The sequence below is a fragment of the Eurosta solidaginis genome, chromosome 1 (assembly GCF_040869045.1).
Source record: "Eurosta solidaginis isolate ZX-2024a chromosome 1, ASM4086904v1, whole genome shotgun sequence".
NCBI classification, from domain to species: domain Eukaryota; kingdom Metazoa; phylum Arthropoda; class Insecta; order Diptera; family Tephritidae; genus Eurosta; species Eurosta solidaginis.
In genome coordinates, this window is record NC_090319.1 from 29,839,949 (window position 1) to 29,866,980 (window position 27,032).

The following is a 27,032-nucleotide window of genomic DNA, read 5'->3' on the forward strand; positions in this document are numbered from 1 at the left end:
TTTGAATGCGTTGGCGCCTCAATAATTTTTTTACTTATATGTATTTAATAATTTTGCAAATTTTAAAATTGCCGTTAAAATGTAGTACCATACGAAATCTAACACTTTTTGATGATAAAATCTATTAGCCTTCATTTGCTCCCATATGGGTACAAAGGTTCCTATCGTTCCCGTTAAAGTATAATACGATATGTTCAAACAAAAAGGAACAGTTCAACGAATACAAAGAGATCAAATCTGGCATTAGTCGCATACTCCTTTGCGAGTCATGACGGATTCATCCTAGACTAAACGCATTTTTTGTATGGTAGATATGGGAATATCAGCTTTTTCAGAATTTTATAGGACATACATATGCACTACGTCTATGAACCTAAATTTTACAACTGCTGATATGAATTTTTTGTATAGGTCGAATTTCATACACCAATTTTTAAAAGGAAAAAATTACACCGTGCAACGTCGTTTTTGCTCTTTGCAGTAGAGCTCATGTCGGAGAAAATCTTTACACGAGGAACGTGAAAGGCCACAGAGGATAAAAATAAAAAATAAATGTAAGGCGCGATAACCTCCGAAGAGATCTAAGGCCGAGCTTCTCTTCCAATTTGCGTCGTGCTCCTCTTGATTTTCCCTACAAATTGGCCGGACGGGACCTACATGTCTTATGTCGACTCCGAACGGCATCTGCAAGGCAGGTGAGTTTTCACTGTGAGCTTTTCATGGCAGAAATACACCCGGAGCGCTTGCCAAACACTGCCGGGGAGCGACCCCGCTTAGAAAAATTGTCTTCTAATTGAAAACCTTTTTGCTAAAATTTTGATGTTGCTTTGCCCGGGGTGTGAACCCAGGGCATACGGTGTGGTAGGCGGAGCACGCTACCATCACACCAGGGTGTGAAATGGAATACCATTGATATAAAGCTCTTTTTTGCAAAGCCCTTTTAAACATTTTTTATATAAAAGTTGGCGCGGTCCTTAACCGATTTCGTTAATTTTTCTTCAAAGTATTCCTTATAGTAAAGGCAACCGAATTTTGTTAAGATAGGTTTATGGATTTTTGATTTATGATTAACAATATTTGTAAAATTGTTTTTACCACAAGTGGGCGGTGCCACGCACATTTTAAAAAAAATTTTCAAATTTTTATCAAAAGTCTCAAATTTTTATCAAACATTCTAGGTGTATTATTTACTAAACAATCAGGTTTTTTGTGTTTTCCAAAATGGTATATATGTATATAAAAAGTGGGCTTGCTTATCATCCGATTTCGCTCATTTTCAATACAAATCTATTCTGTGTCCAGCTCGTGTACCAAATTTGGTGAAGATACCTCAATATTTACTCAAGTTGTCGTGTTACGGTTAGACGGACGGACGGAAATGGCTCAATCAAATTTTTTTCGATACTGATGATTTTGATATCTCCATTCCTTTATACCTGTACAACCAACCGTTATCAAATCAAAGTTATATACCTTGTGCACAAGTACAGCGGGGTATAAAAAGAATTACTTGTACGCTAATAGTTTTGTTTAAAAGTTTTTATTAAAAAATTGAATTAATTTAACAAATTTATGGCCAGATTTGCCATCCGAATTTAAACTACAGCTAAAAGTGAGCTTAATTTAACAGCGCCACTTTGGCTACTTAACCAAAAGTTTATTATTTTCTTAGTGAAAGCGCACAAAGTTCCCGTTTAACGCGGGTTAGCTCCAACAGTTCAAACTGAACTAAGAATGAGTTGCTTGTTTCTCGTTGGAAACACTAGAAATCGCGGAAAGGGATCGATCTAGTGACATTTCGAAAGTAATATGGGTTTGTTTCATTCTGCCATATGAAGTTTCTCCCCTTTCTCGTAGCAAAACTCTGAAACTGCCTTCGGCGTATTTCTGTCGCCTCACGGCAGATGCCAAATATTAACCCTTCAAGTCTGTTGGGTCGACCACTGCTTCTAAGCGCTAGACAATTCTAAACGAAGCACCGTACTGTTTATGGGCTCACTTACTTTTCTCTATTTACTTTCCTCTATTCTGTACCCATCCCCGAACTTTCTCTAAGATATAATTCACCTTTCGTTCCATGACGGAGTTCATTGAATTTCCTCTAGTTTATGCTATTGTCTTGCCTCGCTTGTGAGTATATTCTCCCTCTTTTCTCCTTGTTATTAATGCAAGAAATAAGAAAGGTTGCATTAAAATACTGCTGGGTATGGTTAAATGTAACACATCTCTGGCCACTTGAAGGGAACCTTGCACATTTTTAAAGCTGTAGCAACATTCCGTTCTAGTCGTTTCGGCGGAGTGGTCATATAGTGTCATCCTCGGATCAACTACAATTTTTCGGGATTTTTTGGTTTAGCTGAAAATTTAAACAGGCCTCAAGGTTGGCTTTGTGATTCCTTCTGGTATTTTTGCGGAGTTAGGAGATGCAATGCGTCACTGACCTGGATTCAGGGTGGTGGTTTTGCACTCATAGCAGAAATCAGTGAAATTATAAGTGATCGCTTATTGAAGTTTAAAAACTGGCATGTGCCATATAAAAACCAACTCCCTCTATACATATAACCGACCGTAACGGGACGTGAAAAAATATGGCGAAAAACCACATTGATACAGCACATTTATATAAAAGAAAATTCTCGAAATAAGATTTAAAAACTGGCGTGGTGCCATTTTCGTTATATATATAACGGAACAGAACGGGATGCTGCTGTGCATGGTTCTAGCCTCTATGGTATTACCAGCCGTCAACAATATAACGAAGCTCTGCAATTGGACAAGCATTGTAAATTGACGAAAGCACACAAACTGAGTGATAACCTGTTGTTTTCTAAGCTTAAGCTTTAACCATTATATTCTAAAATCCAAAAAAAAACTGTAGCAAATATTCTAGGTGTTAACTTAAGAAAAAAACTGAACATCCTAGAATAGTATCGATTATCAAATGGCATCTTTAGCCCACTGCACCTCTTGAAGTAATAATCCCAAATTTTCTTAAATGTCGTTGCTCAACATCTCAACTGAACTGAACAATTTCCTCTCAAACAAATTTCGCAAACTAATGGAAAATTCTTTAACATTTTATAGGCTTAAGCTAAAATACTAAAATGGTTTATATAGATATGAATAAGATCCCTAGTCAAACTTACCGCCATAAACGACACATGTCACTTCCAAGCTGCCACCTTCTTCATACGGACCAGCACGTGATTCTATTCGCAGTCGTCGCTCGTTAAATATATTTGGCTGCTGTGGAGGCACTGAAATGGAAATGAACAAATTATATAAGTAAAAATGTATGCATTCGGCATAATTTACATAAATACATTTAGAAGGCCTAATTTTTGTACAGTTTTTTTTTTTTTGTTTGACTTCGTTGCTCACAGATTCAGTTTTTATATAAATTTGTTAAATGGATTTTATTCATAGAATTAAATGTAGAATCCAAATGTGAAGAATCCAAATGTATTCCCTTATTTTAAGACTAATATTTCTTTTAAATAAATCTACTATTTCAAACGACTTATCTTACAATATTAAAGAACTGTAGAAACTAGAGCTTACGATTTCTCGAACATGTTCGAGAAGAGATTTCTCGCGAGTCTCGCCTTATCGCGAGATTCTCGAATCTCGAATTACTCGTAAGGCTCGCAAGATTCTCGAATCTCGAATTACTCATAAGGCTCGCGAGATTCTCGAATTTCGATTTGCTCGTAAGTCTCGCGAGCTTCTCGACATTCAACTTAATCGATTCATTGCCTGTTTTATATAGAGCTTACGATTTCTTCTGGAGCGCTAGCCAAAATGTCCGCAAAATCACAAGTAAAAACCCCGAGATGTATAGAATATTGCCAATGCAGCGACTGAATTGAAAGTCGAGAAGATCGCAAGTATTACGAGTAATTCGAGTTAGAGAATCTCGCGAGAAGCTGTGTTCTTGATGTCTCATTGAAAAATAAAATATTGCGAACAAAATTATATGCACGATAAATATGTTTGGAGTTAAATGTCATTGAAGCAATATAATCAACAAAAAAGTCACAAGCAAAAAAAAACCCAAGTGTATAAATACTGTCCATATAGCGATTAAGTAAGAATGTCGAGAAGCTCGCGAGACTTACGAATACTTCGAGACACGAGAATCTCGCGAGAAGTCGAGTTCTCCATTTCTCGGGCCTCGAAAATCTCGCTTGTGTTCGACAAGAAATCGTAAGCTCTAGTAGAAACCAAATAATTGTCCTTAACTTACCCACTACTTCCAAATTGACGTTGCTGTTTCTGGTCTGAGAGAGTTTGAAATCAACTCTACAGCGGAAGTTACCGGCGTCTTTTTCCTGTTGATAACAATAACAAAATGTTTACAAAAATTAAGTTAGCTTTAATAGAAATTCAATCCTCTAAATCTTATGAAAAGCTAATAACTATTAACCGAACTCAAGCTCGATCAAAAAAATTTTTGAAGTGATATCTCTTGGGCCTAAAAGTATGCAATGTTTAATTTTAATTATTCTATGTCACTGAAAATCGGTCAAAAGTAGTATGCAAAGCAAAATAGAATGTCTTCTAGGGGACAGCCGAAATTCGTTAATACGTGGCAGAGATGACGTTGCCTAGAGTCCCCAAAATATGTGCCAAATTATCAGCCCCAAAATATTCCACCAGTTATGATCTCAACTGACAATTTATCGGATAAAATGAATGAAATAAAGCCGGTTTCGATCGCATTTATTTTGTATAGTCAAAATAAATCGTCTACATAATCACTTTTACTGTCTTCATCTTGGTCAAAAAGCAACAGCCTAAGGTGGAGTTCTTGTGGCTGACTCGTTGTTAGATGTAAATGGAGTTTCGAAAGCACTCAAGAAAAAACTTACAACCATGCTATCATCACACCCTCAGTATAAACAGACTAAAACACCCTTCGCTAGAGTGGTGGCTTGAATTAAATCCAAGAAGCTATGACAGAATCGCTGCTCCAAAATAAAACCAAAAGAGAAGATTTTTTAAATGTGGCAATTGGAGCTGGGTTCCTAATTTGGAAATTGGAAAGTGAACTTATGTTCGACTATAACTTATAACTGTAACTTATCTGCTTTTCTAAAGCCGAATAAATGAGCGGTGAAGTCGAAGCTCCGCGTTTTTTAACCAAAAGTTCGTCATTTACACATAGGCTGACAAAGCTAAATATCGAGCTTATAGGATTACTATTCTATTACTATAAATATTTGAAAGTAGGAAATATATTTGAAAGAGGCAAAAAATTTGTCATTTCAAGATGAAGAAGCACAAACAAGCTTTAGCAACATTACCAGCGCAACATGTTGCCGCAACACTCCATAGAAAACCGTAACCATGGAAACGCAATCAATCGATCTAGCAGAAGCAGTGCACGGACTTTACCACTTTATCGGTAGATCTACCAACTTTTTAGCCCATTTACATTTTCTACCACCTCTACCACCAAAGCTCAAAAATCTACCAACATTTGCCTTTGTAAGGAAATTGAGAAACGATTCAATTTCGAAGACGAAAATTTACACCTTTTGGAATATTTTGATGCAAAAAATATTCAATCTAGTCAAATGACAACGATTGCTCCCTTATTTAAAGCTTTTCCATTTCTCAAGACTTCCATGGAAATTCTTAACAACGAATGGCGATCATTAATGTTATATGTGACCCGGCCTATGAAAAGGTGGTTTATGACTCAAAAAAAGTTTTTTTACTTTTTTCTGGTTTCGATAGTTGTTGAGACGCTCTTTCACGTGGTGATAACTAGAAAGTCCTAACTTGCTTTGAAGTGTTCTGGAGATGATATTTTCATCCACTACCATTTCACATTCAACTTGAAACAATGCTTGTAGTTCGTCCTCGTAATTGATACCAACATCATCGAAAGAATCATCATCATTCGCTTCCTTTTCACAGAAATATGTTTGAAAAACCTCGCTAAATTCTTCTTGGACAGACATTATTCACAAGCGACACACGTCCTACTCGTTCAGCATTGCTTTTAAATCTGAGCACTCACACGATTTTTTTCGGTCACAAACTGGTTTGTGTTTTGCATTGAAAAAAACATATCTCTTTATATATACACACAAACTTATCTCATTTATGCTCTTTTGCCTTTTTTAGTTGCCTTTTGGACATGACTGTTCATAATGCAAAAGAAAAACAACTAAGAAACTGAAGAAATACATTATTTATCTTTAACAGCTGTTTATCGAAATTTCTTTTTGAGTCATAAGCCACCTTTTCGTAGGCCGGATCACATATGATAAGGAAAAATAGAAAATATATTGTGACGAATATTTGAAACACTAAGGGATACTATCATCTCTAAGCCAATACTAAGCAGTGACTTGTATGCACATCAATAAATCAATCATTATGTCTATACATATGTGCATACAAGCAGCGGAGAGCAACGCACAAACACATGCATATATCTGAGATACTCCCAAAAGCAATCAACTTTGGAAGTTTCACTCACATATACACGCGCATGGGCTATGCGAGAAGCTATAATCATCATGCATATGTAGTTATAGCTGAGAAATTTATAGCTGGAAAGCGAGTAGTAAATTCTAGAAATAGAAACGCCTAGAAGTATGGGAACGAGACATTATAGAGTATAAAAGAGGTAAAGCTGAAAATCAGAAGCAGTTTGATTTAAGCACGCTATTTGTTGAGAAGTAGAAGTGTTATTGTGAAGTACTGTAATAAAGGCCATTTTGCATTATTGAATAGTGGAGTTATTTATTCAACAGTTCAGTGATTCGAACGTTAGCAGAAGGTTACAAATAAGTGGAATTTCGTTACAATATTTTCAGACGATATTCTTAAAGGATGGATAAAATTGGGAACTGAAAAGAGTCTTCTAGAAGAAAATTTTATTTGAAAATTTGAGTGAATAAATGTGCAGCCACAGAAAGGTCGTTCTCTATAATAACGGCATAAAAACCGCCAAGCGTAATGGATTAAAAATTTCAAGCATTTCCAATCAAATATTAATAAAAGAGTTTTGTATCGGGCGGACTTTATTTCAGCCTCCAATTGATTTAATAAGATTTTATAAACAATTTTAATTTTTAGAAGGTGATTTTGTTCCTTGTATTTAATAACACCCTTGTGGCACTAGATTTTTTTTCTGACAATTTTTTTTTTTTTTTTGTTGAAAATTTGGTTTTTATTTTGAAAAATTTGTTCACAAATTCATTACAAGAAATAAATTTGTTTATGAAAGAATTGTAGTAGTCATCTACTCGCAAATATTTTCCTGCGCTATTAAAGAATAATTTTGAACGAAAATAAACAAGTTTTAAGTAAACAATAACATGCCAGTGTGGCAGAAAAATACTGGCATATTGGAAAATTCTTGTTGTAATTAGTTATAGGAAAAGTTTCCTCAGTATTTCGAACTCAAAATATAGCAAAAAAGCAAGTATCATATAGGCTAGGCCGGGTCGATTTGTAGGGAGGCAAAAAAATCGCCCATTGCTCTATGAAAATCATATTATAGGGATCAAAATAAGAAACTTTGCCGAAGGAACCATACCTCTAAAACGAATTCTGATGTCCCCCCTTTGGGTCGAACTTTTGGGTAGGGGCAATTTCAATTATACCTGCTGTGTCTTGTGGTGGCTTAAAAAAAAACAACGCAAGCAATTTTACGATCTGCAATTGTGTCACAGTTGCACCTTCATTTTTTAAAACAGTTGAATAAAAAACCCACACAACTATGGTTACGACTTGCAAATGCATCACAGTGATGCCCTGGTTTTAAAAGGGTTGTAAAAACGCTAATTTCTAATAATTTTTTCTAATTTCTTTTCTATTACTAAGTTATATTCATTTTTAGCACGCTTTTATTAGCTTGGCCTGTATGTAACGCAATTTTTGAGCTTAATTTTCACCGGTTTCTAGAAGTCTGATTAATTTGAAACTTTGCATACATATCAAGAACCGATGACAATGCATTAATGTGATGGTGTGGTGACATATGGTCAACGGCCATAAGGTCAATTGGCCTTATCACCACTTTGAATGGCGATAAGTTTGATTGCAACTTTGCACACCTATCAAGGCTCGATGACAATGCATTAATGTGATGGTGTGGTGACATAAGGTCAACGGCCATAAGATCAATTGGCCTTATTACCACATAGACATTTAGCTGATTTTTTCATGTAAAGTTCAAAAACGGCGATTTTTTGAAATGTTTGTATGGTGAACCCCCGGGGGTTCCAGGGGTGTGCCACTGGCATCGGTGGGCGGGCCTCCAAAGTTAGTGGTGGTCGGTCATACATTTAGACTCGATTCGAGCACTCTAAATGGGTCAAAGTGGGATTTTTCAAAATTTGCCCCTACCCAAAAGTTCGACCCAAATTGGGGGGCATCAGAATTCGTTTTAGAGTATTATGATTCCTTCGGAAAAGTTTCTTATTTTGATCCCTAGAATACGATTTTCACAGAGCAATGAGCGGTTTTTAAATCAACCCGCCCTAATACAGGCATAAGCTATGTATGTATGTATATATATATGCAAATTTACATGAATTTTTTTGTTTTGTTTACATGCTTTTTTTAAAGTGTTATTTCCGTGAAAGTGCTTTATTTGTCTTACGATAAAATATGAATAGTTTTGTAGAAATATAAAGTGTAGTTATTGTTTTCTTTGGAAAAAAATCTACAAATTTCTACCACTATTTGAATTTTTCGTCTACCAACATTCTCTTTTCAAAGGTCCGTGCACTGAGCAGAAGTGTGGGCACTTTACTACAAATGTGGTAGATCAACCTCGTTTTGAGCAAATTTTTTCTTTTACCTCATCTATCCTTTTAATTAAACCTACCACAACAGTTTTATTTGCCAAAATGTTGATAACAGAAATTTTGAGAACTTACAGCTCGTCACACCTCACAATACTTAACACCATGCTCGAACCCTGATGAGAAGACGTCTTTCAATGACGCAAAGCGTGAGAGAGGTGCTTAGAAGGAAGTGCAGCGGAAGGCCGGAACCACGAATTAGGCCGTCTTAAGACGTAAAACAAACGAACGTCAAGGCTAGGAGCAGCAGAAATGATTCCAAAAGCAAATAAATTATAAGCAAACCTTGGATAAAGTGAGTATATCCCAGTTACTATTGAAGAAGTATAAGGGCTTCCTTACAAACAGAAACGGAGATGATTTATGTTATATATATAAATGCGACCTCATGTTCCTACCTAATTGGTAATGGGATCACTCAGAAGGTGTGACGTTGTCAATATCGGTGTAAGTTGTAGCATCCTAAGTTCTAGTGACGGCAATGTCTTATCAGCATCGATAATGCCCCTCAAAGCATTCGTGGAATTTCTTCCAATAGTTAAAAAGCTATTTGCTCAAATATTTAGTATCTACATTAATCAATAAGCGAAATTAAGTAGTCGCCTAATAGAGGAATTACAGTTAAAATAACTTCATTAATCACAATTATTGCAACTTCTACCTATTCATGGTCGGCTATCACAAATTGTTTTACAGCCAACTTTGCATACGAGCATCTGGGAGAAGTAAGCATTTTTTGAATAACCATTCAACAACTCAAATAATGCTGGATTTTGATTAACCACATTTTTTTCTAAGAAATTGATTTATTGACTACTTGACTGGGAAAAATACGCAATTCTTGATTAACTATTTTAATGACTGTATTCATATAATGCCGGATTTTGATGACACGAAATTGTGACTACGCAATTCATTGATAAATTGATAAATTTTTTGGGATAAACATTTCACCGAATTATTGATTATTTGACTGAACAAAATTAGATATTCTTGACTAACTAATTTGATTAAGCAATATTTTTACTAACCATGCCGTTGACTTGAAGAGAAGCTCGTCCTTAGATCTCGTCGGAGGTTATCGCGCCTTACATTTATATTTTTTATGCCGCTGAATTATTTATTATTCAACTGGACAAAATAATCAATTCTTGATTAATCATTTTAACAATTATTCAAATAATGCTCGATATTAATTAACCGAAATTTTGATTAAGGGGATCACTGAATAATTAATTATTCGACTGATAAAGTAAGCAGGACTTGATATAAAAATTTAACAACTACTCAAATAATGCTCGATTTTTACCAACCGAAATTTTTATTAAGGAATCCATTAATTAATTGCTTATTCGATTGGATAAAATAAGCAATTCTGTATTAAATATTCTAATAACAATTCAAATAATGCAATATTTTGATTTTCCGATATTTAGACTAAGCAATCCTTAGATTAATAATTTATTATTCGACTGGACAAAATAAGGAATTCTTGATTAACTATTTCAACAAATATTCAAATAATGCTCGATTTTGATATAACGTAATTTGCGTTGAACATTTCCATGACTAACTGATTATTCAACTGAGCAAAGTAAGCAAATTCGTGATTAACCATTTGAAAGACTACCCAAAAGGTGTTCGATTTTGATCAACTGAATTTTGGGTTAATCAATACACTGACTAATTTAGTATTTTACTGAACAAAGTAAGCAACTTTTGTTTAACTGTTTTAAAAACTACTCAAATAATGCTTTTGATCAATCGAAATTTTAATTAAGTAATAAACTGATTAAATGATTATTCTGTTAAGCAAAATAAGAAATTCTTGACTAACTATTTCAACAACTATTCAAATAAAGCTCAATTTTGAAAAGTCGAAACTTCGACTAAGCAAATCATTGACTTATTGATTATTCGACTTATTAGATTAATCTTATAAGACACAGCGTTTGTTTATTAAAAAATTAAGCGCTTATTTTATTTATTTCACTTACCTTTACAGGACTTATTATCAATTCAGCTGGCTCTTTATGCGTACGAAAAACAGCTCGGTCCTCAAGTACTTCCTCGTCACGCCAATGTGAGGGAGTGCCCGCATGTGCACCACGTGTGTCATAACTGTACAAAATATATATTTGAACGATTTTATAAATAAAATAATTGAAAATTATAAGCTTTAAAACTAGTTAGATATTGTTATTGATTTTATAAAATTTTGAGAGCTTTATCATAAAAATCACCTCATACATTTACGAATAGTAGTAAAAGTTGTTTGTTTTTATCAATACAATAAAAACGTTACTTATTTATCTGAATGTATGTACATACATACATACATACGATAATCTTACAAACCAATTTCAATCCAACTAAAACTATTTAAGTTGTTTGGCCTTAAAAGCTTCTAATAAAAGCTTTTACTTTTCAACTTTTCAATAAACCGTAATTGTGAACGAATTAAAACTCTCCATATTGTTTTGATCGCAAGCCAAAATCGATTTCAATAAAAATGAAAATCAAAATCATCTAACTTACCTATAAATTGGAAGATTATTTTTATACCAAACGACCAGTAAAACTTTATCGTCTGGCAAACTTGAACCGACATCACATTTAATTTGTGCTGTAGTGTTGACGAGTACACGCAGAATCTCGCCATCTGAAAATAAATGAATAGAGAGGGAAGAGAAGGAGTTAGTTTCAGGCTTAGTAAATACGTACATAGAGGGCATTTTTTTTTTTTTTTTTTTATTTTAGTAGTTCCAAGAAATAGAAAAATCTAAGTGTGTGTACCTTTTAAACTCTAATTTTTTATTTTCGATCATTTAAGAAAAAGTATCCTCTAGTTTTGTAACTGAAACTATGAAAATCAATCTGAAACAGGTTTTTGAAAAAGTTCGAGAATTTGCGGAAATTTAAAACAAAATTTTGAACTTTTTATTTAAAGTTTTCTGTGTTTTAAGAGTTTGCAGTTTAGCAGCCCTACGAATGCGGAGGCGTGGATGATAGCAGCAGATTGCGCCCTCGACCCTGTTCGCACACGACCGTGACAAGGTCTCTTCGGAAGTGCTGTGTTAAGGTAAATAAACTAATACCCATTTCGCGACAACGCATGTCGTGATAGCCGACCGGTTCAAATTTGCAAACTCTATCTCTTACCATCCAGTGTTCTTAGAAGAGGCCTTTATCCACACCATAGCCGCGCTATGAACTTCGTTACCGACGGCGTCTTACTTTGTGGCACCTGACCTATCACCAGACACAAACACTTTGAAGGACCAATACCCGAACCTAACTACTGCATTGCTCCTTTTTATGAAATGCAGCCAAATCTGATCAATTGTGATCAGTAATTCGCTGGTTTCGCTTGTCTTGGAGGTGGTCTTCGAAACCACCTGCCACAAATTTGCCTTTACAACCTAATAATCCAATTAGCTTCAGTATAGATCCCACTGGCATTAACGGAGGTGGCATCCATACTAAAATCGTTGGACGCTTCAGTAATCTGCCGCAAGGAATCACCTCCAAGTGATCTGCTGGCATAAGAGCATCCAGGCTTTGGACCGCTTACGTTGAGAAATCCAGATATTTAATACTGTCGCAGCCTACGATCTTGATGCTATCCTGCCTATCTCCTCCCTATGCGTGCTTCCTCGCTGCCGGTTTCAGGCATATTCGTCATTAGTTTTCCCTTTACCGGTAATTATCTTTCCTGCGCTATCTTCTTGTCAGGGCAACTTTGTTCAATGATAACTTTTTAAGTACTTAGGGGGTTGTTGTTGTTGTTGTTGTTGTAGCGATAGGGTTGCTCCCCGAAGGCTTTGGGGAGTGTTATCGATGTGATGGTCCTTTGCCGGATATAGATCCGGTACGTTCCGGTACGTTCCGGTACCACAGCACCATTAAGGTGCTAGCCCGAGCATCTCGGGAACGATTTATGTGGCCACATTAAACCTTCAAACCATCTCCTCCCTCCCCACCCACAAGTTCCATGAGGAGCTTGGGGTCGCCAGAGCCTCGTCTGTTAGTGAAACACGATTCGCCGCGGATAGGTGAGGTTGACAGTTGGGTTTGGAGAAGCTATATATTGCGCTGGCAACCTGAAGGGTTGCGCTACACAGCCCTTTGAATCTGGTATTTTAGTCGCCTCTTACGACAGGCATACCTATCGCGGGTATGTTCTGACCCCCTAACCCGCTGGGGTGACTTAGGGGGGTCGAAGCTAGTTTTTGGTGCAGGATTTTTTGATACCGTTTGAGTTTTTCCACCCGACCTAATCCTTTTACGGCCCTGTACGCTAGTGGATCTAGACGTAGATATTTCATTTGGGTCTTTTCCCTGATCGTTGAGAGCACTTTTTTGAATGTGCAGTTTGACACATTGTGCATTGTCCTCTGCAAAAAAAATGGCAGAAAGATTGTAAAATAATTTTTGTAGCCCTTCTCTCTTGTTATCCTCTTATTCTCCCTGTCCAATTCCTCCGCAGAATTCGAAGTCTGGGCTTATTCGTTGAGCAATACGCTCTCAGCCTTGGGGCCCATTTCATCGTCGCGGCTTACCAATGATGATAGCTCATCTTCGATAGCGCTTGCGGTAGTTAGACTTCTCAGGCGAGATCTGATATTTCCCTTCCTATAGATTCAGAAACTGCTATGGCCATGCTAGTATGAGCGTGATCGGACGAAGTTCTCAACCACTGGTTAAACTTGTTATTTAAGTGTTCCAAATTTTCTTTAGCCATTTTATGAAATACTTCTTTTTTTTTAAACAAATCTTCGCCGTAATCAGATTGAATCTGGCGCGAATCCAAGCGTGGGTCTGCACAGTGTCGAAGATCATGTCCATGTCTTACAACCTGAGACTAACAGAGTTACTCTTACCATTGAAAAGAAGGGACTGTAGGCTCATGATGGGTATTCTCACTGGACACTGCCTTCCTGGGGTTATATGCTTTCATATAAGGAATTGTCAGTAAAAGCAGACGAAAGAAGTATGGGTTGGAGGAAGAAACGATAGCCTACGTTTTTTACTCGTGTCCTGTGCTTGCCAATCTAAGACTTCAATTATTAGGAGTGGCATAGCTATCAGATCTAGAGGCAGCAAGTTGCATAGGTTCTAGATATATAATATTTGCCAAGAGAATGGAGTTATTTTAGAACATAGCTCCAGATTCATGATTGGGTTTTTCACTTTGGTGGCAAACTTCTGGATACACTATGAGCTTATTCAATCTATATGAGCTTCTTACGAAACAGCCAGTTCAACCAAACCTAGCCTAACATCCCCTACATCTTCATCCATAAAAAATTTACTAAATATATAAATCCGTTTTAGACGAAAATTTGTGGTAGCACAATTGAATCGAAAGGATTTGTTGTTTTTGGTTTCTCTATTTAGTGTAAACTTGAGCTGTATATTTCGTTAGCTTAATGTGAAAATGTGCTAAGTAAACTTTTGCGAATTTTACAGGAGACGAAAAAAAAAATGAATAACTTTTGAAATAATCTTCTTTTTTCAAAACTGTGAATGAGGATACCTTAATTGCAATGCTTTTGAGTGTAGAAGCTTTGAAAAAGATAAATCATGTATGCCGACCTAGCAGCTATTTTATGTCTTAGCACAATTTCCACACTCATAACAAATTTTGTCTCCTGTCTGAGCACTTTTTACTCAATATGTTTTCCCACCACTCCTCACCTTTAATGATTTAAATAAAACATTAAAACTATATATTTCAGAAAAAATACTATTTATTTTTCAAACTATTTCTAACGGTTCTGATCTGGACTCTTTTGCCGGATGGTGCGCAGACAATAATTTATATTTAAACTCAAACAAATACTGTGTTGTGTCTCATTTCAAAAAGCCAACTGCCACATACTTCATCTACAAACTAAATACTAAATCTCTTAACCATTGTCAAAAGAGTAAAGACTTGAGTGTGATTTTTAACTCCAAGCTCTCTTATTCTAGTACCCATTGACTTCGTTGTTTCAAAAGTTGTTGCAATGATTTGGCTCAGTAGACGTAACACCAGTGACGTAACCCTATGACGTTGAAGGCACTTTTTATATCCTTGGTCAGAAGTCGTCTTGAATGTTGCTCAATAATATGGAAACTTTTCTATGAATCTAGCTACTATAAAACTGAGAAAATTCAAAAAATGTTTACAAAAATTGCTTTACGTATGCTTCACTGTCCAGACGGCCTCCCATCATATACCAGTAGGCACAAATTGCTTGGTCTTCAGGCTTTGCATGACAGAACAACTTGAATCTCACTCATGCCTTCCTATAATTTAATAAACGTTAGCACGAATTACTCTGATTTATCTAATTTGTTCATTCCATATATTCCAATGCATGATCTTCGGCACAATAGATTATTTATCTAAATCTATACTATAATCTCTCTAGAAAATCGTGTCTGTACATCCAAGATTTCTAAAAAAAAATCAGTGTACTTGAAGTTTAGAATGTCGTAGAATCCATCGGCACCACTTTTTTCTGTTTGTCTGTTTGTCTGTATGATATCGATAATCTCGGAAACTACCGAATGAATCCATCTTTCGCAGATGGATAGCCTGTAATCCAGAAGGGAATCTCGAACTTATTTCATTAAAATCGCGTAAGAAACAAAAAAGATATAGTTGTTTAAGCTATAATTAAGCTACTTTTAAAGATTTGTTTTTTTGAAAAACGAAGGAAAATACACTTAGTTTCCAAACAAATATCAAAGAATGCCTTTGCACAGTTTTTTTTCAGCTTCATATAAACTAAAAATCAAATTCATGAATAGATACAGTGACGTACCAAAAAAAAAATATTTCACGCTGCCACATTACGATAATCGGTTAAAATGAGGTTACCTAAAACCTCTAAATATGCGTACAATATGGGCATCAAACAATAGAGGAAGGTCACAGGTTTCATATGAATTTTGTGATATTTCGATAAATTAATCGATAGCTAAGTTATCGGTCAAAATGTATTTGCTCCAAAATCTTTAAATTTACCTACAATATGAAATACTTTTAGCTAAGATTTTAAACCTTTTACACGCGTTAATCAGGGACTCAAACCTTTTGGTGCAATTCGGTTTATCTATTCGCTGACAGGTGGCGCCAAGTTTTCGTATGTACTGCGATGCTTTGGTAGGTGTGCGATTGGTTGTCGTACACATACACTATATAAAATTAAAAAAAAAAAAAATAAGGGCCACTTTAATATAAATACGCATCCCGAACAACGTCGCGTACCCTGCTAGTAACTAATACAACTAATTATGCTATGAAAGAACTTATAACTAGGACTATACATCTAGCATATAGATTCAGTAGTGTTCTTAATTTTAATAACAACTTATATTATTTTAAGCTTGAATTGTTTTCTATTTTTAACTAGTCTGTAACAAAGCATGTAGTTATCGACATGTAAGAATTGAAGTAGATTATGGCCAGCGCAAAGCATTTACCAAACACCAAAGGTATGTTTCAATTGGGTCAATCCAATTTCAAAGGGTTGTGTAGGCAACCTTTTCAAGCGGTTCCCAGCGCAATATATAGCTTTAACAACCCAAATGCCAACCTCACCTACATGTGTAGAATTATGTTCCATTGACAGCCGAAGCTCTGGCGATCCAAAGTTTCTCATGGAACTAGGGGCTGGGGAGGACGGAATGGCCTAGAAGGTTTAATGTGGTCATATAAATCGTTCCCGAGATGGTCGGACTAATACCTTAATAGTGCTTTGTTACCGGAACGTACCGGATCTATATGCGGCAATAGACCATCAACATCAGCCCAAAGCCTTCGGGGAGTGTCTTTATCGTTAACACAATAACAATAAAACATATACTTTTAGATTAAATGAATTAATTAAATAAACAAATGCGCGCACAAAGAAATGACTAGTAATTCAGATTGATATTATTGACTGGTTGACTTAGCACATTTTTTTTTTGAACAGTTGATGACTTTTTATACGTCATTGCAAGCCATGAACCAATAAACAGATCCCGCATTAAAAAATGAGAGAGCACAAAATCATAGTTGGCTGGGAAATAAATTTTCTCGGCGTGACGTCACGCTTTTGACAACATCTTTCATTGGTGACGTAGTGTTCAGACTCTGTTCGAATCGAAGTATTTTGCTCCACTCTTACCTCCTACTACATTTTTTATCTCAAAAGTTTATTTGAGTCGAGTTGAAAACTAAATAGTATTACTAAGGTATTTGTTTAACCGGCTTTAGGTCCAATTTTTAGTATCAAAACACCAAAATTCACTTCGGTTTGTAACGTCGTCGCGTTAAGTTCGTTTTTCCCCACAGCTCAACCGTGTGCAAAAAATAGGACGTGATTCATGCGGTTGAGAACAAAATGGAGGATAATGCGGAAATCGAAATAACAAAGATCAAATTAAATATTATCGTACTTGGAGTAAACCATTAAATCAAAATATATCTAAACATCGTTTTGCGAAATTGTTTAAAATATTCAAGTGCTATCGTGCCTAAAAATTCAAAGGAATAAATAAACCACATGTGAAGTGCAAACATATATGTATAAAACCTTCGTTTTATACGCTTTTCAGTGTCAAACACGGACAATTGCTAGCGGGAAATTATCCAATATAATAAATTTAATCAGTATTATTATGTTAAAATAATAAATTTAAACAATGCAAATTTATATATACATAAATCTATCTCGCTATGTACATACATACCGATTTGGAAAATATATAATGTCACCGAGGACAAACGGAGAATATAACTGTAATGAAAACGAAAAAAACCTAACATAAATGTACAGTAATGTACATATAATGAATCCACATAAACGTGTTATAATATAAAACAATTTACTACAGAAAATTTGCTTCCTAAAATAAAACAATTTAAAACCAAAGACTGAAATTACCAAAAGGTGGACTAGTTGAGAGGACACATATGTGCGTTACAACCATAAAGTTACATTGTATCAAATTTGACCATAAATCTTGAAAAACATGAAATACCAATAATATATTAAGCCACAGAAGAAAAACGGAAAAATCAAAGGGGCATTTAATGCCCTGCTATAGTCATCATATAGAGATTCACAAACTTTTAAAACAAATCAAATTGAATATAACCTGGCGTGGTGCCATCTAACATACCAAACAAACGGAATATAACCTGGCGTGGTGCCATCAAAAATACCAACCCAAACGAATACAACCTGGCGTGGTGCCATTCAAAAACCAACCAAACTGAATAAAACCTGGCGTGGTGCCATTCAAAACCAGTCCAATTGAATAGAACCTGTCGTGTCGCCATTTTAAAACCAATAAAAAAGTGCAGATAATGCCCCGCTATAGTCATCATATAGAGTTTCACAATCTGTTAAAAACTAATCTAATCTAACCTGGCGTGGTGCCATCTAAAATACTAAGCGAATGGAATATAACCTGGCGTGTTGCCATCGAAAAAACCAACCCAAATGAATATAACCTGGCGTGGTGCCATTCAAAAACCAACCAAACTGAATATAACCTGGCGTGGTGCGATTCAAAAACCAATCAAACTGAATAGAACCTGGCGTGGCGCCATTTTTAAAACCAGAAATATGAACAATTACAAGAATGAATACCAAACAGCAAGCTGCTACACATGGTTCTGGCCGCTATGGTATTACCATTGTGTATTAGTGAAGCCAACATTACACATAAACTTTTTTTACAACAATCAAAAACTTTTACAACAAATCAAAACTGAGATTTAACCTGGCTTTATGGATAAACGTCCGTGCCATTAAACCTAACCCAAAAAAAAAAAAAAAAACACCAAAATTGTTTCTTCTTTAGTTTACCAATATATTTCGGTTACACACGGTAACCGTCTTCAGGGCTTTGAACTATAAACAAATTACAGAAACATAAAATAAAACTACAATTTACATAAAAAATTAAACAAACATGAACATTTCTCTACATACATTATTTTACACGTCTTCGCTGTTTAACGTGGAGTTAGTCACTGTCCGCATATTGTTTATCAAGTGTTTGTAGTAGCTCGCGCATTTATCAATGTCCGTTTTGTAATTCATTCGTATGTTAGTCGGTGTGTTTAAAATATGAAGTACTTCTAAAGTCAATCTCTTATTATATTGTTTCTCTTCCTGATGTATTGTTGTTTGGTTAAAGTTCGGAGAGTGTATTACTACATAATATCTTTCGGTTGAAGTTTTCATTGCATACGTATGAAAAGTTAATTGTTTACAAGTGATTATTAGATTTAATGACGCGAATTCATTGTTCGTGTCTTAAGGCATGTTTGTTCACATTTTACTCACAGTGTTTGTATTTTTTTGTACGGAACGAGAATAGAAGGAGTAAAATGTAAGCAAAAATGTGTCCAGACGCGATCTGTAAATCCCGCCAAAAATTCAACATATAGCACTTTTGAAGTTTTATATAAAAATGAGGTATGTTGAGTAATTGAGGTCAGCTAACCCTGTTTCGCGATAACAGTCGCCTATTAAGAGCACCAAGCGAGGTAAATGCTTCCTCCAACTGTGTCTCCCAACTCAGTGAAGGTATTCTCTTTGCTCTGTTTACAAACGACCGGAGCGTATTCGTTCATCCGCATAACTTGACCTAGCTAGCGAAGCTTTCTGTTTTTATGCGCTGCACTATCGTCATATCTGCGAAAAGCTCATCATTATACCTGCTTCGATACTCACCATCGACATCACGGATAGAACCATAAAGCTTCTGGAGAAATTTTCTCTCGACAGGTACAATGAGTGACTTGTAGCGCGAGAATTTTGTTAGTCGAGAGAGAACTTTACTTTTCAATTGCTTAAAGAAGCACTTGTTGGCAAAAGTTATTCTCCGTTTGATTTCTAGGCCGACATTGTTTTTGCTTTTAATGCTGCTTCCCAGATAGACGAAATTCTTCACAGTCTCGAATATATATCCGTCAACAGTGACGTGGCTATAAAGGCAGCGATGACAGCAAGTACTTCGTCTTGTCCACATTTACTGCAAGACCTTTTTTTTGTGCTTATGGGAGCAATAATTAGTCATCCTACACGTTTTAGGCCTTGCATCTAATAAGGCTGAGAAACATTTCATGGCAAAAACACAATCGAAGGGATTGCCAAGCGACCAAATCAATTTGATGTTAGTTGTTCGCCCGCTTTCAAACAGGAAGAAAAAATATACTCCGAAAATTAGATTTTTACTCCGGCGTAGTCGTTTACTCAGGTAATAGTTTTAAATACTCCGAACACTGGTAGCGAAATATGAGAGAAATGTAATAAATCGAAAAACTTCAAAAGCGCTACGTCATCAAACTTTTTTTCGAATTCAATTACAAATACAACAATTCCGGAATGGTAGATCTTGGCTCGTTTGTTTATGATTGCAAGCAGCACGTAAAAATTAAAATATTTTTTTCTTGTGATCGATGTATTTTGAATTCAGTTTTAAAATTGTATTAAAAAAAAAAATTTTTCAAAAAAAGTGACTTAGCACATTTTCACATTAAGCTAACGATTTATATTGTAGTGGGTTGTATGTGTATTGTGTTCTGTGGCTTTAATTTTTCGGTTTTGTTTCAGCTTTTGTTTTTTTTTGTTCCATTTTCATTAACTTATGAAATGTGTCAAATGTAACATGAAACTCTTGAAACTTTTGCATTGCAGAGCATTAGGCAAAGTAGACTGAATGGTAGGAAATGCGTTAGAGTGAGAAAGTGTTAGAAAGTTAAAAACACTTCACTTTTTATAAGACACTTCGTCTTCTTCACCACCTTCACTACCTTTACCATTATCTTCTTTATTTTTGCTGAGCTTGTCTATCTTTTTTTCTCACGCACGCTACAAGATTCCTTTTTCCTCTATCTTTTCTAATATTCACACTTTCCCAGAACTTTATACCGTTTTTCTTTCTTCCTTAATTTATCTTAATTTTTACTTACTTTCACTATTTTTCCTCTTTCCCACTCTCTTTGTATCTTTCCATCAATGCTTTTTAACTCCCTTGCGCACTTTTTCTTTTTATCTTGCTCTTTACCTTTCGGTTTCAACAAATACATCTATTTAATGGAGAATAAGACTTAAGTCGTTGTTGTTGTCGTTGTAGCGTTACAGGCATTCCCCGAAGCTCCTGGGGAGTGTTATCGATGTGGAAGGTCCTTTGCCGGAAGCAGATATGGTACGTTGCTGGAACAAGCACCATTAAGGTACTAGCCCGACCATCTCGGAAAGGATTTGGTATGACCACATGAAACCTGCTAGGCCATAACTCCCTCACTGCCCCTATATTCATGAAGAAATTAGGGTCGGCAGAGTCTAGGCTGTTAAAGAAAGGATTCTCCACGGGTAGGTAAGGTTGAAAATTGGTTTTGAAAAGCTATATATTGCTTTGCCAATCCCTTTAAAGGGTTGCGCTACACAACCCCTTCAATCAATTTGATATTTTAGTGCTGTGGGTAATTTCTAAGTCGCGGGTATATTCTAAGTCGCTTAACCCGATGGGGGTACCTAAAGTCGTTTGTATGCTCAATAGAGTTCGCATTTAATCGTGTTCTTGTGACAGCGACTGAAAGGTCACTTTATATATCAGCAACAGCTTGGGAGGAACCGCAGTGCTCACTGATTGTGATGGCATTTGCTTCCTATTTGCAATCATGCTTACCAATAATAGAAATCGCATACTCAAAATACAGCTTTCGGTTGTACAGCTGACGGTTTTACCACAGCAAGGTTCGCTGCAGTATGGAATGGTCTTAAACCCTACATTTAACATTACGCCGCTGAGCCCGCCTTTTGGGCAGGCGAACTAAGATGAATTAAAATTTCAACAATAAGGAAGGATGAGTAGAATAAGGCGATAGAGTCGCAAGCCTGTTAAGAGGAAATCGCTATTAGCAATGATTTGGATAAGAGAAGGGAGTTTTGGCACTGGTCTCTGAGAGAGTGGAAAAATATCGAAGGCAGTTTACTGACAAAGTCTTTACTACGAGCACTTCTCAATTTTGTAACCGCATCGAGGACGAAGGAGTCCCGATTGACAAGAGGATATGATCCGTTGAGCCCGACAAGCTAGCTTGATATGCAAAAGAGGAGGACTAAAGTCCGAGTCCCAGAAAGAGGTGTTGAACTAGCTGGAACGACGTATCGTGGACCGCTTCCCAAGGCAGTCGGTTCTATGTACCGGAGCGACTCGGAATTTTTCCCGACCAAGGACTGTCATTTCAGTGTGACCCCATTTAATTTGTTTCGTCCCTCCCACAAATTGTCATCCTCCCAGCAGCTCCTTGCAGCAGGACTGCTACATATTCTCTTACTCCGGGAAGGTATCGAACCCAATCCGGGTCCGTCTCCTGACCCCGGTCCTGGGAAATGGTTTTGCTGCATTTGCCAGAAAAGAATCTTTTTAGGACGGTCATACTCTGTTCAGTGTGTCTCGTGCAAGGGATGGTTGCATCGGACAGGTTGTTCCGGGCTTGATCCCAAAACCCGACGTCCACGTAACTTTTATAAATCTTTTGTGGCTCCTTGCTGCTCACGCTCAAGGGCGTCCTGTAGAGTACGCCTAAGCGCCCCTCCACTACCTTCCAGCAGCCTCGCTGCTCAGCAAGCCACAACAAGTACCCGCTGCTGCTCGCGCCCACCGGCGCCAACAACTCAAACAGCTGATACCACTCATAACTACTACCTTCGTAGTAGAGCTGGTAGCAATGCTGAGCATCAGCCCCTGCCCCCGTCTTCTTCTCCCCCCTCTTTTCTGGCAGCAATCGTGCAGGTCAGGGAAACAGACTCTTAGTCCCTACCTCCGTTTGTACCATCTGCCAGCACAGAATATATAGGTTTGCGACATCCGCTCAATGCAGCTCCTGCCTTGGGTGGTGCCACTTTCCTAGATGTTCTGGTCTCCGCGACGGCAACCCCTCGACGGTTTTCATCGCGCCATGTTGCCAGGTCGCAAACCCAAATCATCCGGGTACCCCAATGCTTGCCCAAGGGCGCCCAGTCCCAAGGCCACAACAGCAATTGCGTCCTGGCCTTCCAAAACCTAGGCGTATTCACCCGTCACTTACCTCTAGAGTGGCGGCGTCATCCCTCATGCACTTCAGAATTCTGCAGTTAAACTGTAATTGACTAACTGGGAAGATTACGGAGATAGTCGATTTCATGAAGCGGCACAACATCCGCATTGCTGCGATTCAAGAGACTAAACTCACAGCAAGATCTGCATTGCAGACCTGCTCTGGGTATAATGTCCACAGGAAGGACCGCGAGAGCGGAAATGGAGGCGGCCTCGCGTTTATTATACACCACTCTGTGCAATATCATATATTTGATCCTGGCATCGACCGCAGGGACAATGTCTTAGAACGTCAAGGCCTATCTGTCCGGTCAGGAGATGCAAATTTAGAAATCATCAACATATACATCCCTCCTGTCACCTGTTGCCCCAGTGGATACCGCCCTAAAATCGAGGCCTTACTCACTGGCAACAATCGCGTTATCTTAGGCGATTTCAATGCCCATCAAGATCTATGGCATTCAAACTTGCGGGCGGACAGTAGGGGTGGGATGTTGGCGGATCAAATAGAAGAAACGACGTTCTGCACAATAAACGGAGACGCCCCCACACGTATGGTAGGAAGCTGTCATAGCTCGCCAGATATCTCAATCGTGAGCGCAGAACTCGTAAACTGCGTCAACTGGCAGCCGATGGTAACATTGGCATCCGACCACCTGCCCATACTTAATTCGTTCGAGCGTACCGCCGACTTCATCGTCACCGAAAAACGCACTTTCATAAACTTCAAAAAGGGAAAGTGGGGAGAATATAAATCTGCAACAGACAGCAGCTTTGCTGCCCTCCCTATCCCGACTGATGCCCGCCAAGGGGAGCGTGCCTTCCGTAAGGTCATTGAATCCGCCTCGGCACATTTCATTCCCGCCGGGAGAATTCCCGAAATCCGGCCCCACTTCCCGGCGGAGGCCGCGAGCTTAGCGAGGGAACGCGACCTTATAAAACAGCTTGATCCAGGCGACCCCCAAATAAGGGATATAAACCAACGCATCAGATTGCTTGTGGACGAACACAAGCGGGCGAAATGGGAAGAGCACCTAAGAGGTTGTAACCTCTCTACCGGTGTAGGTAAACTTTGGTCTACCGTAAAGTCCCTATCGAATCCGACTAAGCACTAAGACAAAGTTTCCATCGTCTTTGGCGATAAGGTTCTGTTGGATGCGGAAAAATGCGCGAGCGCTTTCTGCAGACAATATATAATGCATCCTACGGTCGACAAAGATAGACGGAGAGCCAATAGACAAGCACATAAACACAAATTCAGCGCGTCACCAATCACCATCACCGCTAGAGAGGTTGAGAACGCCATTGGTTGCGCTAAACCATCCAAAGCAGTGGGCCCAGACGGCATAGCCATGCCGATGCTTAAAAACCTAGGGAAAGAGCCGCTACTAAAGCCTGGGAAACCAGCTAACGTAGGTGAGTCATATCGTCCGATATCTCTCCTATCGCCAGTGGCAAAGACGCTTGAAGCCATTTTGCTCCCTTATTTCCAAGCACATTTGCAGCTAGCCCCTCATCAGCATGGCTTCAGAAAACTCTATAGAACTACCTCCGCGCTAAATGTCATTAGCACCCAGATAAATTGCGGTTTGAATCAATACCCCCACCATAGAACAGTACTCGTAGCGCTAGACCTATCAAAAGCCTTTGATACGGTCAACCATGGTTCATTACTGCAAGACCTGGAAGGGTCTACCCTTCCCCCATGTCTTAAAAGGTGAACCGCAAATTATCTGGGTGGTCGGCAGGCATCGGTGCAATTCAGAAACGAAACATCAAAACCAAGGAGAATTAAACAAGGGGTGCCACAGGGTGGTGTCCTCTCCCCACTTTTGTTTAATTTCTACATATCTAAGCTACCTTCACCACCGGAAGGAGTCACAATCGTTTCCTACGCCGATGACTGCACAATAATGGCCACAGGCCCAGGCCCAAAGATCGATGCGCTATGCAATAAAATAAACGGCTATCTCCCTGATCTCTCCAGTTTTTTCCCTCGCGAAACCTGGCATTGTCACCGACTAAATCTTCCGCAACCTTATTTACAACATGGACGCCCCAAATGTTGACCATATTGAACATCCACGTCGATGGCACTACGCTACCGACTGTCCTACACCCCAAAATCTTGGGTGTGACGTTTGATCAGGACCTACATTTTGGTGCGCACGCAACAGCAATTGTTCCGAGAATTCAGAGCCGTAATAAAATCCTCAAATCCCTTGCTGGCAGTACCTGGGGAAAAGATAAAGAAACGCTCATGACCACATACAAAGCAATTAGCCAGCCGATTACGTGCTACACGACACGCCTAAAAGCTACCCACTGGAAGAAACTACAGGCCTGCCAAAATACTGCTCTCTGAATCGCCACGGGCTGTCTTCTTATGTCCCCAGAACACCATCTGCATAATGAGGCGAGAATACTCCCCATCAGGGAGAGAAATGAGATGCTGACCAAACAGTTTCTGTTGAATACCCAGAAACCTGGGCATCCCAACAGACATCTGATTGACGAACCAGCACCGCCTAGGGGCCTAAGGAGTCATCTCCGTAAGCATTTTGAGGAAATACGGCACCTGAGAACCCAGCCGTATGAAGCGAAAAAAGACAAGCAGGTCCTAGGTGAACTCCATAGACAGGCGTCGGACCTTTATGTCGGGAATTGCCCGGAGAATCCAGTACTTGAAGAAAAATATCCAGAACTCGCGGAAGAGGAACGCATACTCCCCAGGGAAACGCGTGTCACTCTTGCTCTACTTCGTTCTGGATACTGTAACAGGTTAAACTCTTACCTATCCACAATCAACCCCGACATACAAAATGTATGCCCCGCTTGCAATGTGTCCCCACATGACACCAACCATCTCTTTAATTGTAATGTTGAACCAACGCCTCTAACACCCCTTTCCTTATGGTCCACCCCTGTTGAAACGGCAAGTTTCCTTGGACTCCCGTTAGAGGATATTGATGACAATTTGTGATCGGTCGCGGCTATTAGGTGGGGCGAGCATTGCTACAACAACAACAACAACAACGTATAGTGGACCGAATAAGGCCCTATCAGCACTCCACACAGCTGGATGGCACAATGGGGTTAAACTGTGACATACACCAATAATGCGACATTATTATGACCTCTGAGAGTTTCTATATTCTGGAGCGTCAAAACGCGGAAGTACCAACACAAGATTGGAAGGTGCTTCATATGTGTATCTCCACCCACGGAAGGGGACTAGAACTACATTTTCCATAATTATGAGAAAAATCAGGAGAAAGAACTGGACCGTTGGCAGTATTTACATGCGCCTTTGAAAAAGTAGTCCTTGGAACACCAATACGCTCGATGCAGGGGAGGTAGAGAGGGACCTCGAGAACCTGAAAATAAGCGGGAGTCTTAAAAATAACCATAAAACGCTTTGAGCGCTACGCAAATCCTTGAATAATTTCGTTTTAGTGTCCTCTTACGAAATGCATACCTGACTACCGAATGCGCGTCACAGCGTTCTTTGTTATATATAACAGAGTAGTCTACAATTGGCTAACAGGGGTAGCGTTCTACATGTGTTGGGCCAACTTCATGTGTTTGATATCACATTGATCAATAATGATTAAAAATGCTCAAATGACAAATTTCTTGTATTACCAAAATAATGAATTTAATTAACAATTCATTCAAATGATTATTTTCAATTCATTATTGAATAGTTTTGATATAATTTTACATATTAGGAAGCACTTAAATTTAATATTCATTTACATCTATAAAATTACATTTTCGCTTTGATATTTTTTTCCAAAAATAATTTTCACAGCATTTAGTTTATTGCCATCATTTAACTCATTTGCTGTATTACCCTTATTTTCAACAACGTTCAACATGGCTTAGCACTTTCACGTCTTCTTTCATACGAAAAATATCCCAAACCTGTGACCATGTCAAGCAGGCAATTTTGATGCTGCCACTTGTGTGGCGCAACGTCAGTGGCATTGATGGAGTGTGATGTTCGCGCAAATGAAGTGGTGAGGAACATTGAACATTTTGAAGTTTGTGGCGAAGCAAGTGACGATGTTAACTGGTGTGCTGTAGTTGAACTTAATA

General features: G+C 38.0%; 1 protein-coding gene across 11 annotated transcripts in view; it reads right to left on the reverse strand.

The window, feature by feature from the left end:
• side-VI (sidestep VI) overlaps positions 1 to 27,032 on the reverse strand; it is a 592,575-nt gene that overhangs the window by 177,882 nt on the left and 387,661 nt on the right. For all 11 annotated transcript variants that reach the window (XM_067783988.1, XM_067784020.1, XM_067784031.1 and 8 more), the window contains 4 exons: positions 11,370 to 11,493; positions 10,829 to 10,952; positions 4,247 to 4,331; positions 3,147 to 3,257 (listed from right to left, as the gene is read on the reverse strand). In XM_067783988.1, the coding sequence (XP_067640089.1) occupies positions 3,147 to 3,257; positions 4,247 to 4,331; positions 10,829 to 10,952; positions 11,370 to 11,493 (444 nt within the window). The remainder of the gene's footprint in view (positions 1 to 3,146; positions 3,258 to 4,246; positions 4,332 to 10,828; positions 10,953 to 11,369; positions 11,494 to 27,032) is intronic.